General features: G+C 44.7%; 1 protein-coding gene across 2 annotated transcripts in view; it reads left to right on the plus strand.

The window, feature by feature from the left end:
- The window catches only part of Ldah (lipid droplet associated hydrolase), a 94463-nt gene extending 78499 nt beyond the window's left edge, over positions 1-15964 (plus strand). For both annotated transcript variants that reach the window (XM_021178871.3, XM_029484714.2), the window contains 2 exons: positions 6025-6107; positions 14105-15964. In XM_021178871.3, coding sequence (XP_021034530.1) covers positions 6025-6107; positions 14105-14296 — 275 coding nt within the window. In that variant the 3' untranslated portion in view covers positions 14297-15964. The remainder of the gene's footprint in view (positions 1-6024; positions 6108-14104) is intronic.
- Positions 15965-16215: the final 251 nt, after the last annotated feature.

Here is a 16215-nt window from a genome sequence, read left to right on the forward strand (position 1 = left end):
GTGCTTCCTCTCCCTGAGGCCAGGCCAGGCAGTGCTCTGCTGTACATGTGTATGTAGCCTTGCACCAGCTAGTGTATGTGCCCAGTTGGTGGCTCAGTGTCTGAGAGATCTCAAGGGTCCAGTGAACTGATGTTTTAATTCATTTCCATTACCTAACAAGAGAAACGTAGCCCAAGACATGAGGACTTTCTTCCACGTTAAGGTGTTTTGTCAAATAATTCTGTGAAAGGAACTTCTATAATCTTTCTCCTTCCTTAATCAATATGGAAATGATTCTTCAAACTGTTTAATGAGCTAATGATAGCAAGTTTCACTACAGAGCACAAATTTCTTCTTAGAATATTTTCATTTAGTCCTAGAATATTTTTTTTTTTTACTTTAAGGAAACCAGACAGCCATGCGATGTGCTCTGTCAGCTTAGATGCGCAGGTTTCATCTGTTGAGAAAGTCCACCTGAGGGCCTAGTGACCAGAGGATGCTCAGCCTAAAACCCAGAAAGAAAAGAGGGGGATCCTTGGTTCTAGGAATATATTACTGCTTTCCTGAATTTTTTTAACTTCTGTTTTTTTTTTTTTTTTTTGGTTTTTCGAGACAGGGTTTTTCTGTGTAGCCCTGGCTGTCCTGGCACTCACTTTGTAGACCAGGCTGGCCTCGAACTCAGAAATCCGCCTGCCTCTGCCTCCCGAGTGCTGGGATTAAAGGCGTGCGCCACCACGCCCAGCTTTAACTTCCGTTTTTAAATTATCTTCTAGTCTAAAATCTGATGGTTGTAATAATCATTTTTTCACTGCAATAAACACAGTTACTTAGATAAGATTGCACATCTGCATACTAACCCAATGTCCATAATGACCAGGCAGGTAGCCCTCTCCGTGCAGTGGGTAATTTACTGGAGTCTTGCCTTATAAAGAAACAGAATGAAGTGCAAAAACAAGTAACATTTTTCTAAATTATGGAGGAATTTTAGACCAGGTGAATTTCTTTTCTAGACCTAGTTTCTCTGTTGTTATATAGCACATTTTGCAACATTGACAAAGATAGAAAACAGTACAGGCAAAGAAGGCTAGATAAGGTCCCTACTAAATGTCTTTGTCTGGGTTTCTGTGTGTGTCTAATCCTGTATAGTCTTTTCTCTGGGCCTCCTGGTTTATGCTGTCCTGTACCACAGCTCTTTCTGTGTTGGGCCTCTGTTCTAACTGAAGCTCTTGTCTCCAGGACCCCCCCAGTCCCCAAGTCTACCTTCTGCTCTGCTTTGCTGCTGTACAGCCTTGCCACACCCTGCCACTCCTAGAAATAATCGTAATGTGTGCAGGAAGGGGCTGTCCAGGGAAACCTCCAATGCATACAGATGCAGAATGATGCCTCCCTCCTCCCCATCTAGTTAAGCTTCCATCCTCTGTGCTCTGACTCAAGATCCCCAGAAAATTCAGAGGTTCCAGCTTCATGTTTTCTCTGTTGGAATTGATATGAGCTGTAGTTCACAGAAAGTTCAGTTCCAGTGGCCACAGCAGATAGCAAGCTGTTTCCTAGTGCGCCAACAAAGAACTGCAAACTCTCCATGGAGAAATGGTTAGAACTCCATCCCCACAGCTTGCAGGGATGTGGGTACTTGCGGCACTCTCCCTCTTGTCCTTAGTATTCCAAATCCCATGGCTCCTTCAACTTCCTCTCTACCATAGACAGAAAGAAGGGCAAAGAGTAGAAATAAAGCAAAAGGCTGACTCCTGGCTAGAAAGGCGCGTGCTTCCCACTGTTCTCCTCTTGTAGATTAGAAGCCATATCCCTCCATGTAAGGAAGCTGAAGTCACTGATTTCAACTTGGAGATGAGGGTCTTCCTGTCGGTCTTCAGATGATTACTTCATGTCTGCCACAACCCCACCCCAAGCTGATCCCGAGACTCATTGTTCATAGAGCCAACCACCTTCCTAACACCCAACTAAACCAATAACAGCACTCCCGAGACCTCAGTAGGGTCAGCCTAGCATGGTAACCTCAGACTCGGGCAGCTCTTTATCTCAGCCTTTCTAGCCCTCTCAAAAACCTCCATAGATGCACCTGTCCGTAGCAGAGCCCCTCTGTACCCATGATTACAACAGTTTACATTTTAAAGAGTTTAAAACAGAACTTTTTACTCTTTGATTTCTGTTAGTGCTAATAAGCCCCAGTCATCTGTGCAACCAAGTCTTGTGATAAACACTAGAGAAATTCTCCCTTGTAAATGTGGCTAATTTTGAGTATATTGGATCTATTAGGATCTATTAGCCCTTTAAAGATGCTCAGAGTAAGTAGAAGTAGTATACCCAGTCAGAAGTGACCGACAGTCCTGTTGGTAAAGGATGGTAATGACTGACCATGGCTTTTGTTTGCTTTGGGGGTAGGGGGAGCAAAAGGTACTGATAGGTAGTTGAGGCTAGCCTCACACTCTCTATGTACAACAGGCTTCTCAGTGCTACTTCACAGCTGTGTGCTACCACCCTGGCCTGGAATGGTCACATTCTGCACTGCAGTATATATGCCCACATACAGTACATTTTCTACCTCCACCGTTCACCTACCCTGAATAAACTGTCTATCGTCAGTAATTCCTTCCAGTACCAGCAATCTTTATCCTCCAGACTGATTGCAAAACCAAACAATTCCAGAACATGTTACTGTAACTCCTGGAAGCAGCAGCAAACCACGTTCCTCCAAAGAGCCACACAGCTTCACCCATCCCCACATTCTGCTTCAGAAAGTTCTTTGAGTATCTCTTTATAACCTTCCGTTTTTTCTTCTCATTAATTGTGCTTTTTCTTCCCTTGCATCACCATCTCTGGGTGTTCTGAGTTAATGACTGCTATCAAGAGAAACACTTAGACTTCTCTGTGATTATGCATAGCACTTGTCCACCTGCTTAGCTCATCAGTGTCCTTCAGCCGCCATCTTTGGCCTCCGTTGTGATGTCATGTCTGGACCGCTTTATATTAAACGGGCATTTCTTCCCCACCCCACCCCCAAACATACCTAGCCAAGCAACCATCCCTTAGCCCTTCTCATTTGTGGCACTGACTCCTTCTTTATTTTCGCATACTTGCTGTAAGTAAGACACTGGGTAGGACAGTGAGTGAGACACAGCCCCTGCCTCCAAGTTAACAGGGGAGTGGGAGAGAGCTGTGGACAGTTCATTGCCTCCCAGTGCCTGCTGTCAGAAGACAGATATGGCTCAGAGGAAATCAGACCTAGATCAGTTACAGAAGAGAAGATTGCTTGAGTTTGATCATGAGAGTGACAGGATGGTTCGAGGATAGCTGTATGCATGCGTAGGGACAGGCCGCGGGTCATACAGAAGGCGCCCTTTGGTGCAGACTAAGAGCACTGGGAAAACCCAGTGACACTGGGCTGCTGTATGGTGAATGCCCTGTTGGTCCTTGGCCATCAGCCCTGTCAGCTGCCCTGAGCCCATTAGCCTCTCTCCTGTGCATCCTGTGGTGACCCTTGAAAGTTAAACATTGCAGAGGGCAGTGGTAACAAAGAACTAGAGCGCTGGCTTCCCTGTGAGTCTTCAACGAGGGAACTTATTGAGGCCTTTGATGAAACCCGAGTACAGAAACATTTTCCCAGGTCAAAGCCTTCCCTTCGTGCTCTCTTTTCTGTTCTCCTGTACTGAGCACTTCCTTCTCCAAAGCGCTTGAAACTCAGCTGTGCTGTGGGCAACCACTGCCAAGAGCAGTGTGTTTTCCACTGAGGAAACTACACTTCTGTTTGGTATGATTATTTCTGACCACTGTGCTGCATTGGGGGCATGGCTGAGGAATGACAAAGATGATGTGCTCAGAGTGACTACTGGAAAAGAATCAGGGAGTTTTGTCTAAAAGAAAAGAAAAAAATATACTTAGATGGGAAATGACAAGGAAAGGAAGAGTGGAAATAGGTTAGAATATATTCCCAACTGAAAATTTGATTTTCAGAAATATAAGCTTATCAAAGTATTCAGATTTTTTTCCCTATTAAGCCTGTTCTCATTTCGATGTTTGGTCATCTACCTCTTTTTTGTTGGTTTCTAGAAGTTTTCAAATATGTTCAGATGCCAATACTTTTGCCATGTGGTGCATATCTTTCTCCACTCTGTAGATGGTTGTCTAATGTCCAGAATAGGCAGCTTCTCTCTGAAGACCCTGGTGGGCAGCCATTGGGCTCCCCGCCCTCCTGTGTAATGTGGCCACGGTTCAGATTCTGACTTGTTGACCTGGGGTTCCAAAGAGCACTCTGAGTCCTGTGCATGCTGTGCATCACATGAAGGGGCTTCCCCTAGGCTGGCAGCAATAGTCGTGGTACCCAGGTCAGACACTGTTCCTGCAGTCCTTCAGAGGTTCTTGCCCTGGATGCTGGCGGTGGCACTTGACTGTGCTGGTCAGTACTCAGGTAAAGCTCGAGTGCAGCCTTTGTGGCTCTCTGGAGCGTTAGGTTGCTATAGCTCCCTGCCCTCCCCTCCTCAACTCTCCCAGAGCCACCACATTCACCTACCCAGATGCCCCTGTCCTTGATGCAAAATCAGACATGGTCAACTGCCACTGAAAACACAGTTTATTGTTTATAGCTTCCAGGGGTGGGGTACATGTCACATCACACAGGACCGCAAAGGGAGGCAGCCGGTTAGATTAGGAAGCAGAAGGGACAGATGACCTACAGCCTGTATTGTAGATTCCATGGAAGGATGAAGTAAAGCAGGTGGGGAGACCTAGGACTGGCCATTGGAAATTCTAAAGTTTCTGGGTAGTCTCTGTTGTCTGGTCCCTGGCCCTGGGGTGATTTCAGATGGAAGAAAGGGATGGTGCTGGGTTGCTCTGTCAAAGTTGTCCAAAGAGTAGATACCTAGGGTTCAAGGCTGATGGGTTAGCTTGTATAAGAAAGACGTGTTCACAGGAGAGTCTCTGTCTCTGACCTACAAAGTATTGATAACCAGGAATAGGAGTTTTGATTAAATATCCTCCACCTTGATAACATTCCAGCCTGCCAGTGCAGTAGAAAGGCCAGCTGGAAATGTGTGTTGACTGATAAGCTCTCGTATGGGCTATGAGAAGGCCTAACCAATATGCATCAGCCATGGAGGGGCCTTCCAAGGTCCCACATATGTGGCTTGAATTCTGCTGTTTTGCAGCACTAAATGGGTGACTTGCTGCCATGTATTTGGTATTTGTTAATAAAATCTTTTAGCCAAAAAACATCTAAACTTTAGCCACTGTTACTAAAAACTATTTCTGAATTAAATTTGTAAAACAGAGCCCAAAAAAAAAGTCTTCCTCATTAAATCTGAAGTGTGTCATGTTTCTAGATGTTTCCAGAGACAGAAAGTATAATCTCTTAATGAAGACTTCTGAATTGTAAAAGTAGCAGCCAGTGTGTTTAAATTGCTTATTTCCAAAAAAATTCTATTGGGAAGATCACAAGTAGATTTTTTTTTCAAATGGAAATAACTTCCCATTGCTCCTCCACTTCTGACACAAATAATAAGGACCTCGTTTGCCCTCTTGCCTAAAACAACTGAAAAAAAAAAAAAACAAATAAAATGTGAAAGCAAAGTTTTTAGGACACTGGATGTTGGACGGTGAAGAGCAGAGATTCTGAGAACAGAGAAAGCAATGAAGTGGGCTTTACACTTGTCTCCTGCTTCATGTTTCCCAGGTTGCTGTGCGGGGAGGGAGACCATTGTGGATGTCTTCTATATGGGACAGAGGGTGTTGGTCACGGTCTGATTCTCTGTGATGCATTGGCTTCTGAGGGTCTTGCTGGCCAGGGTAGGCCGCCCTGTCCCTCCTGGGGTTAGCCAAACTGTAGCCGTGGCCCTCTGTAAACACAGCTTCCTTTTGCAAGTCCACCAGCCAGCTCATACGCCTCCTTTACAACCACCAGTATCTCATGTCACACAGCACTTGGCATCTACAAAAATGGAACATGTGAATTTTCTAAAATTAATTGGACATTGATGTTTCTTCGATATATTCTAAGTGTTTAACTGTTGGTTGGTTGGTTTGTTTTTAATAAAGCTAACGCTGCCTACCTCGGGAGCCAAGAAATGGTCCAGATAGTGAAGAGAGATGATGACATCATAAAGGAGTTTCTCCCTAAGGTAACCATGGGGGCATTTTGGGTCAGTTGAGGCTGCCAGTTGATGGCTAGAAATGCTTCCTAAGGACACAAGGCAAGAATGGGCTAAGAACTGGATTTAAGATGCTGAAGTTACTATTTAGCCAGAGTTCTTCTGTTACCCTTGAGTTATGTGGTATAAGCAAAGCTGATTACAGCTTCATAAGTAGCTTTTGCCACTTGTTTAGTTGAATTTACCTTTAAAATCAATACTTCCCTGTTTAGCAGTGTATTATGCTAAGAAGTCTCAATAGTGTCTGTAAAATAAATGAGTTATTTTGAAATATAATAAAACAGTAGGAAAGAACTAACATTGTGTGCGACCTGATGACCATTTAGTTTGCCTTTCTCATTCTCCAACATGTAAGGCTATCTTGTTGCCACATAAAAAGCAGCTTTCTGGGCTGGAAAGATGGCCCAGTGGTTAAGAGCACTGACTGTTCTTCCAAAGGACCCAGGTTCAATTCCCAGCAGCCACATGCCATCTTTAACTCCAGTTGCAGGGGATCCTCAGGCCTTCTTGAGCACCAGACACTAGAGCATAGACATAAATGCAGTCAGAGCACCCCTACACCATAGTCATAAAATAAAATAATAAAGTTTTTAAAAGCAGCTTTCTGAGATATCAGGCGTGTGGCACCTGCAAACACTAGACTCAACACACAGATTTATTTGGAAGCACAAGTCTCTGAAGTTGTAACGCCACCATGGTTTGGAATATACCCAAACATCCTAGTATATGGATGGCCTTGGCACTTCTGGCACCTCATCTGTCTCTGTCATCCTGAAGATAGTAGATCTACACTGTTTGTTTATTTTTGTTTGTTTGTTTGTTTGTTTGTTTTTAAAGATGTGTTTTTTATGTGTGTTGGTGTTTTATTTGGATTAATGCATGTGTGAAGGTGCCGGATCCCCTGGAACTGGAGTTACAGACAGTTGTGAGCTGCCCCATAGGTGCTGGGAATTGGGCCCAGGTTCTCTGAAAGAGTAGCCAGTGCTCTTAACCACTGAGCCATCTCTCCAGCTCAAGTCTATGCTAATTCTGTTCTATGGCTTTGGTTCCATCAAACCCAGGGCCTTGCACATGCTAAGGGCACACAACCTGCTGCTAAACTTCGTGCACAGCCCAGAACTGCATGGTTAAAATCCCACATCCACACAAGTATTACATGTAATTAGTCTGTATTGAGGTGTTTCAGAAGTATAAATGCAAATTAATTTTTAAAGCATTAGTGCCTGGTGCGCAGAATATAGATCAGTAGTAGAGAGCTTGCCTGATGTTGTACAAGACCTGAGTTCAACCCTGGCACAGGCAGGAAAACAGTATCTTAAAAGGAAAGTATTTCATTAATATATTTATTACGTGTTGACATAGTTTAGACATATTGTAGTAAAAATGTTTAAAATACATCTAAAGTAATTTTACTCATTCCTTCATACTCTTTTTAACCTTGTTACTAAAATTGTCTTAAATATATATATGAACTTGCCCTATACTTTTTAAGATAGCACTGGCCTAGAACTTTACAGTTGATGTGACACTGACATCTGCTGGGTACAGAATGATCCTGATGGACATTTACTCGGCTAGAGCCTGCAGGTCAAATCCCAGATCGTCACGGCATTGAGGGGCTCTTCTTCAGCTGTGAGACATTAGACTGAAGCTTGTCCACAGGGCTATTCATAGTTCTGTAGCCTCCCAATACAACTTTCTGAAAGCAGGCATTATATGTGTTACTTTAAAGGGATTTTACAATATTAAAAATATTCCCTCCGACAGGTCCTTGGGAGATGTCATGTCTCTTTGGTTTGCCCATAGCCATCTTTATGTTTCTTAAGCAGCAGCTGTCTAGAGATAAAAATTTCGAATGAAGAGGAAGCTGTTACTAGTTAGATGGAGAAAACTGGGCAGGGAGAACCTGCTCTCCAGGGCTCTCAGATACTTCTAGCATTGAGGCTATGAAATTACCAGAAAACAGCATTTTATTTTGTAGTTAAATTATAACTGAGACTGTTTCCAAAATGCACTTTAGTTCTCCAGGTTGGAAGTTTATAAAAACAGTTCAACTGCTTTATAGTAAGATTGGCAGATGCTCACTTCCAAAATTCACACTTGGGGAATGACGGGGCCTGTCATGTTAGAGCCGGGCCTACCACCTGGGGAAGCCAGCTGCTGTAAAATACTACTCATTCTGGATCCTGTTTGTGTGTTTGTGCTAAGAAAGAGGTCAAAGAAAGGTGCTAGCTTATTCCTGTGCCGAGTTAAACCCATATGCACGAGTAATCATTCCCAGATAGAGGTCTGCTCATGGCAACTGTGGCAGGACTGGAAGTTTCCTGAGACTTTCTTGAGAGAAACCTGGGAATATTCTGGTGGCTAGTCAACATTTCAAGGTTAGTATTAACACAAGCTCGGGAATAAGCTGTCCAACTCCAGGAAATAATTGTGCCCCATGACAATAACATTAAATGCACACGTAGAATTTAAAGCAACTAGTGTGTATGTTGTTGAGCCTGGCGGGAAGCAGCTCCGTCCGTTGCTGTGACTCGGTAACTCCTTCCAGCCAGTCACTGACTGCCTTCTACCAGCTGAACAGCCACTCTCTACTCAGATAGGTTTGTCCCACTTCCTCGGCATTCCAAAGCGAAGTGAGGTGCAGACACAAGACCGCTTCATGTCACATAATGAAAAAGGAGGAGACATGCTACAATTTAATTTTGATAGAGATGGCTCAGCATACTGTGTCCCCATAGCTTAGGAAAGTAAGGGAACTTAACGGGGCACATCGCTCTAGGAAGGTGGGCATTGCCTCCCTGCTTCCAAGGTTCGTTTAGTCAAAGCTAAAAGCCCTGTTCCTGAGACTGCAGATGTCTCTTCCTTAGATGCTGTGTGCAAGGATGCCCTTGTCCATGTTTCAACCTAAGCAGAGGAACTCAGAACATTCTTGCCTATTCACACTGCCCAGTGTGAAGTTTTTGAACCAGCATTGATGCTAAAACCTTTTACATTTTTCACTTTGTTCAACTCAGAACAGTTACTAACAGTATTGTTTGTACCATCTAGCCAAGAAGCCACTTGAAAACTACTCTAAAAATAGTCTTGCTACCACATCCTGCCGAAAGCTTCCTGGATCCATCTTCCACCCTGATTGTCAGGCATCGGCTTGAAAGTCACATTCCGATTTTCTGCCACTGGTTTCCATTGTTGGCACATAGAGAGGTTTTACTATTCTTTAGGGAAACTGACCAATTTTAGCTCCGCAAAGTCTAGGCCAGCTGCCTTCCTTTGCAAGGTCTGGAGATTGTATGCCCAGTACTGGACAGTTGCATTGACATACAGTCTCCAACAGCAGGTAACTGCTTCTCTTTCCAGAAGAAAACTCATCATAGTTGTGTCCGGAAGAGTATAGCAGCCAGGTGACATCAGAGGTTACACCGTCTCTTCACCTGGCTAAATCCCACTTTTCCTTTAACTTGGCTCGCACTGACTGTCCCCTCCAGGAAGTTTCCCCAGCTGCAGGCCTACAGGCCTCCCCCTTGGCTCGCTGGCTCCCTGTTTAAGGTTATGTCACATTTGTCACACACAGTATGTAAATGAGCAGCCTTCCTCTCACCCCAAAGGAAGGAGCTGCTCTTGTCATCTGAGGCCTCAGCACAGCTCACAGCCTCTGGTGGATAGTGAACACTGTGCTCTAGGTAAAGAGACAGATCCAGTCAGGAAGCTTCCATAGAAAATAGAGTATTGAAATACAGTTAGCAAAATGTCTTAAAAATTAATTTGTGATATAGTACTGTGTGCATCTTTATTAACACATTGAATAGTAAGAGGAGACAATGGGTGCTGGAGAGGTAGCTCAGTGCTCAGCACTGCTCTGGCAGAGGACCCAAGTTCAGTTCGTTCACTCACATCAGGCAACCCAAAACCACTGTAGTTCCAGCACTGGGGGATCTGATGCCTCAGGTCTCTGTGGATACCCACACTCCTGTGTATAGACACATGCCCATATACATATAATTATATATATATATAATTAAAAATTAAATAAAATTAAAAATATATAACAGTCAAAGTTACTACTGTGAGTTTATAGTAGTGAGTGTAATTAATTCATCTTTTAGTCATCTACAGTAAGTTTACTGTGATTTGAATATATTATATATATATTATATATATTAATAACATAGTGGCTGATTGCCTGTATTTATAATCAAAAGAAAAATATTGTAGTAAATAACAAGTTTATACTCCCAAACACTGGGTCTGTTTGGGCCAGTAGACTCCAAGGTAGTCCTGCATTAGGGAAAGAGAGGCTGGATATGTCTGTCTGTCAGGGACACTGAGTTATAAGCAAGGTGACAGCATCTAGAACAGTGATTATCTACTTGTGGGTTGCAACCCCTTTGGATGATGAAATTCCTTTTCACAGGGATTGCCTGAGACCATGAGAAAACACAAATATTTACATTTTACTCCATAATGGTAGCAAAATTGCAGTTATGAAGTAGCCACAAAAATAAATTTATAGTTGGGTCAACTTAGCATAAGGGACTGTATTAAAGGGTCACAGCACTAGGAAGGTTGAGAACCACTGAACTGGGGTAATATTGCAAATATTTGGCAACCACCATTGATCTAGCCACTGACCAATCAGAACACAAAGCAGCTGCCAACAGCCCATTCAGGGATCCCAGCATGTATCAGTTGTCCCTAAAAATGTGACAAGATTGCCCCAGGAGAGGGATCATTTTGGGAAAAGTGTGGAAGAATATTGGAAAACAGTTACATTTTATGTGGCATGTCTGCTCCCAGGCCTCTAGAAGAATGGCAGCGGTGGGCTCGGGGCTGAAGAGATTGTAAAGGCACTGAGTGGACGTGAGATATCAGCGTATCTGATACGCATATGAGGTACTTGTGGAATAGCCAAGTGAATACATGCCCAGATGTATACTGACGATAAAGCAGAAACGGGAGGCTGGGTCCATTTTGTTTGTGGCATGATAGGCCTGTAGCTGAAGCTGTGAGCGTGCACAGTGGCTACTTACAGAAGTCTACAATATAAAGATAGAAACATCTCAAGATCGATGTCTGGCCATTTCGAATTAAAGGTTAGGGGAAAGGAGCCAGTTAATCCGAGAAGAGAGGCAGGGAGGGGCATAAGGTGAGCTCTGGAATAGAGTAAGCCAAGGGAGGAAAAATCACCTGTGTGGTGACTCGGAGCTATGACCCAGATCTGTGTGGGAGCCTCCGGGGTCTGCTGTGCTTTTCCGGGCACCTGGTGTATCTGAAGTAACAAGAAGACCAGCGCTCCCTTATCCTGTCATTGCTCTCAACTATAGGGGATCCAAGTCTCCTTCATAGCAAAGTGAACTCGAGTTTGCTTATAAACTTGAAGTTTTCATTTAAATAGGAGGGAAATTCTACTCTGCCGTGACCATCCTTGGCCCAAGCTTATGGAAACAGCTGTTGTGTGCTACTTCCGGGCTGAACCCGGGTATCACTCTGGGCCCACAGGAGTCTTCAGTTCTTAGAGAGAACACAGTGGTTGCAACCTTTGGGAGAAGACTGGCAGCCATGGCAGGGCAAGGGTACTGCCTCTGCTCCAGGCCAGGCTACCACATGGCTTAAAGGAGGCAAAGTACTCTCAGGTGGGGGGAGGGGGCTCTGCCCTCGCTCTGTCCCCACCCTCTGTTTAGCCTGCCACAGCCAGAGGTGTGTGCTGCTTGTGGGAACAGCCCTAGTACCGACATTTGCACAATGGCCATGCAAATCCTTCTGACATGCACACGTCCTGCTTGGTGGAGCATAGGAAAGTGCTCCCTGGACTAGCTCACCAGGACTGCCTTTCCGCCAAGCCCCACTCTGAAACGGATTGTGTTAGTTCTGCCTGTTTAACTTGAAACCTGTTCAGAATGTCGTGATCATCCTGGAAACAGATAGGCTTGTTTTTATCTCCGCCATGTTGATTTGACCTCGGGCACGGCATCCACAGAAGTTGCCTTGGCATGCCCTTAGGTTCTCTAGGGGAGCCTGGCTGAGAAGAGTTGAGTGTGGGAGAAGAGAGTCCTCTTCTCGGTGGCACAACCCGGGTTCAAACTTAAACTCAGCCACGTGCTTCATTGTGGGATGTCGTTCCCCATCAATGAAATCATTTAATATTAACATATTCTCAGATAGTTGTGCTAAAATGATAGCTATACCTCCTGTCTTATAATTTAGACTTCACACAGAGTGTCCAGTGTATATCAGGCATTCAATAAACATTCGTTATTACTCTAATAAAAGTAGTCAAAGCCTAGATAGACCTCTGAGTACATTTTTTTTAAAAGACTGGTCACTTTTGCATGCTTCTGTAACGAGAGTTATTGATATTAAGTGTGTGGCTGGGCCCTGGAATGTCCAGTCCACTGGTCCACAGAAGAAGCCTAAGGCAGCTGTATTTTGGGATCCATGATTCCGGGAAACTGTTGCTGAATTTTTACCAGGCCTGGGCTCAGTCCTCAAGTGCAGGGATTCTGATGAGCTGGGCTCCGGGTCTCTCAGCTTCGCCTGACTCCTCAAGCACACCGCTCTGAGGCATACGACCCAGGGAGCAATGGACGAGGATGATCTGCCTTTCAGGGCCTGTACTCAGTGGCCTCTGCAAAGGAAAGCATGCCCTGGCTCAGCTCCTCACTCAAGCCCCGAGGCCTTTAGATGAAGCTGCTTGCTAGCTACTTGGTACACACTCCTGGAGGGAGAAAGGAAGCTGTGCCTCCTGAGTGGTAATCATGCACACCTTTGGATGCATACTTGTTCAGCCAGCAGAGGTTGCATCAGGCAGAACCATGATAGGCCCTGCTCCCTGGGCTCCTCTGTTCCCACTGCTCTTCCAGTGCCAGTAAAGGGAAGCAGTGTTCTATAAGTAAGAAGCATGTCTTTTCTCCTCTGTCCCTTAAAATACAGTCTTTTTCTTTCCTTTTTTTTTTTTTTTTTTTTTTGTTCGAGACAGGGTTTCTCTGTATAGCCCTGGCTGTCCTGGAACTCACTCTGTAGACCAGGCTGGCCTCGAACTCAGAAATCCGCCTGCCTCTGCCTCCCAAGTGCTGGGATTAAAGGCGTGCGCCAACACTGCCCGGCTCTAGTCTTTTTTTTAATAAAGAGTATTACTATGGTATTTTACTGTGAAGGTCTAATGACCTGTTTGATTCCCCTGGACCTACATAAAGATGGAAGGAGAAAGCCACACATTTCTTAAATATTTTTAATCATCACTGTAACATTCTGAATATGATTTTACTGTTTTGCTGTTTTGTAAAGACTTAGAGGGTACAGGACAGTTTTTCAGTGGAGGACGGCAGTTTATAATGTAGCATCTATATGGTGCACATATCTTTTTTATGTGCACGTCTAGATAAATGTCCAGGAACAGTCTTAGGAATGCCTCAGAAGAGGCTCTGTTGCCACTCAGCCTCGTTGGTGTCACCGGAGACTGAGGTGAAGTGCTCTCCCTAAATGTAGCACACTCTGCTGTCACACTGAGCCTCCTTACACTGGCACAGACCCTTAGAGTGCTGGTCACATTTTATCAGCTACATTGAGAAGCCAGAGGCGATCTGACTTCTTTGTATCCATTCAGCAAACCTATCCATGTGCCTACTGAAAACAATAAGTTCACAGTCACTAGTCTCTCAGTGACTGTGTCTGCTTAACTGTGTCCCTCCCCCTCCTCCCCGGTTCCACTCCAACCTCAGCACTCACGACCTTTCCAGGTGCTCCCTTGGTGAGTTAGAGGAATCTGCCCCACAGAGTCTCCAGGTGGCTTTCTTCCCATCACATTCCCTTAATGAATCCTGTGGTCTCTGAGGGCTCTGAGGGCTCGGGGCGGGGGTTGGGGAGACCCTTAGGACCGGTGGGCAGAGTGCTGCCCTCAGGGCCCTGCAAACCACCCGTATCAGTTGCTACTGGGAAGGGAAGATAACGTGTTGCTGCTTTTCTTTCAGCTTAAGTTTTACTATGGTAAAGTCGACGGCTGGTGTCCAGTAAAGTACTATGAAGACATGAAGAAAGATTTTCCAGAAGGCAATATTTACCTCTGTGAGAAAGGAATACCACATGCTTTTGTTCTCGATTTTAGCCAGGAGATGGCTACCATAGTTGCTGAGTGGATAAATAATAGACCGCCCAGAAAATAAGTACTGGCCCGGGCTGGAGAGATGGCTCAGTGGTTAAGAGTACTGACTGCTCTTCCAGAGGTACTGAGTTCGATTCCCAGCAACCACATGGTGGCTCACAACCATCTGTAATGGGATCCGATGCCCTGTTCTGGTGTGTGTGAAGACAGCTACATAAACATTAAAAAAAATAAATAATTCTTAAAAAAAAAATAAGTACTGGCCCAAGTGGGGAAAAAAAGTCACCTACAGCCAATACATGAAAGTTCTAGGTGTGTTCTGCATAGGGGCAAATGTTTAATCCTAATGCTTAAAAGAAAACTAGAGACCTTCCTGGCTTACAGATTACCAGCTCCCACACCCTGCACTAAGACTAAAGTGAACCCGGCTGACAGCTCACTCCATGGGAGAGCAGTGAGCAGAGGATGCTGACGGTGCACTTGCCTAGTTCAGGGGAAATCAATTCTGACTTCATACATGTCCTTGCTGAGATCATCACCGTGATAGTCATGATTCACCTGCAATAAACCAAAAATCAAGTTTGCCTGACATTGATCAACTAACTCGACAGAGTTGCTGAAGGCTCCTGACTTCATCCTACCACAGGATAACCAACAGGCTCCTGACCCCTGAAAGGCCAGGTTCCTGCTGGCTCCTGCTGGCTCCTCTAGAGCAAGAAGGGAGGGATGAAGTGTCCACATCAGATTTGCATGGGATTTCTCATCAGTGTGATTCAGCCAGTGACCTCCATGGACAGGATGCAGTGAGCCACCCATTCCATTCATGATGCCATTAACTGCCTTGGGACTCTTCCCTTCTGAAAATTTCCTAGGACATCATCTTTGGAAAGGTGTTTTAAGTTGTTGAGTAAAGCATTAGCTCATCCTCCATTTGCCTAAACTTTATTGATTGGAAAGAAAGGATTTTGTGAATGTACAGAGTTCTGAAAGCCATTAAATTTGTATTTCTTCACTCCTGAAAGCCTTGAAGTCCAGTAGAAAAGCATATTCCTGGCCGAGATGCTTCCTTCCTGACATACTGGACAGCTATGCTACCTTACCTTAATTGACTCAGTCCTAAGATCTCAGAGGCGAATAAACCCAACTGTCTATATGACTTGAACAATTGGAAGCATTCCATTGTCTTGTAGAGAAAAGCTCTCATAGCAGTACCATTCATTCCTCAAGGGCAGTGAGACGGCCCTTCCTCTCAAATGCCTAAGGCCATGATGAAGGATTTGGTTCTGCTGTGCTGCCTCTCAGTGGTGAGAAGAATGGGTTCTCAACACTCCGCTCACTCCATGTGGTTTCTACAGAGGAGCTCAGCCTCTCAGCGGGGATAAGCCAGGCTCCAGACAAGGAGCCTTAGTCCAGGAAGACAACACAAGGTCCTCCCTGGTGCCTGCACAAGGATGCCTCCTGCAGAACTGACCTGCGAAGCCAGGATTCAGGCTGTGAGTACCTTGCTTATAGAACAGGCTTGGTCACTGGTGGGAATCAATGCATAAAAACAAGTCCTGGCAAGTCAGACCTATTGGAACAAAGGAATGGCATTTGTGGATCTCTCTTACAAATTATTTTACATCACTCTTTGTTTTCCAAATCCTGCTTAAAAGGCCCTGGTTCCTCATTCCTATTCCTCACCTCAACGTCAAATGATAGTTTATAATAAATGTCTCCTCCACAGCCACTACTGTGTCTGGTCTGATCTCTGTACTGTTGTATCCAAGATATTGTATAAGCAGTTTGAATTCAGCTATTAAAGGTGCTTCTGTCACTGCACTTTTGGAAGAGGGAAGAATCGGGTTTTAGGACAGTGAATCCTTGAGAAATACACAGAGGATCTGGAAAGATGGCTCCGTGCTTAAGAGTACTTAACCACTCTTCCAGAGGAAGGGACCCACACACCAGTTCCCACATGTCGCCTCACAACAGTCTGGA

The sequence above is a fragment of the Mus caroli genome, unplaced genomic scaffold (genome assembly GCF_978045245.1).
Source record: "Mus caroli unplaced genomic scaffold, Mus_caroli_1 scaffold_14, whole genome shotgun sequence".
NCBI classification, from domain to species: domain Eukaryota; kingdom Metazoa; phylum Chordata; class Mammalia; order Rodentia; family Muridae; genus Mus; species Mus caroli.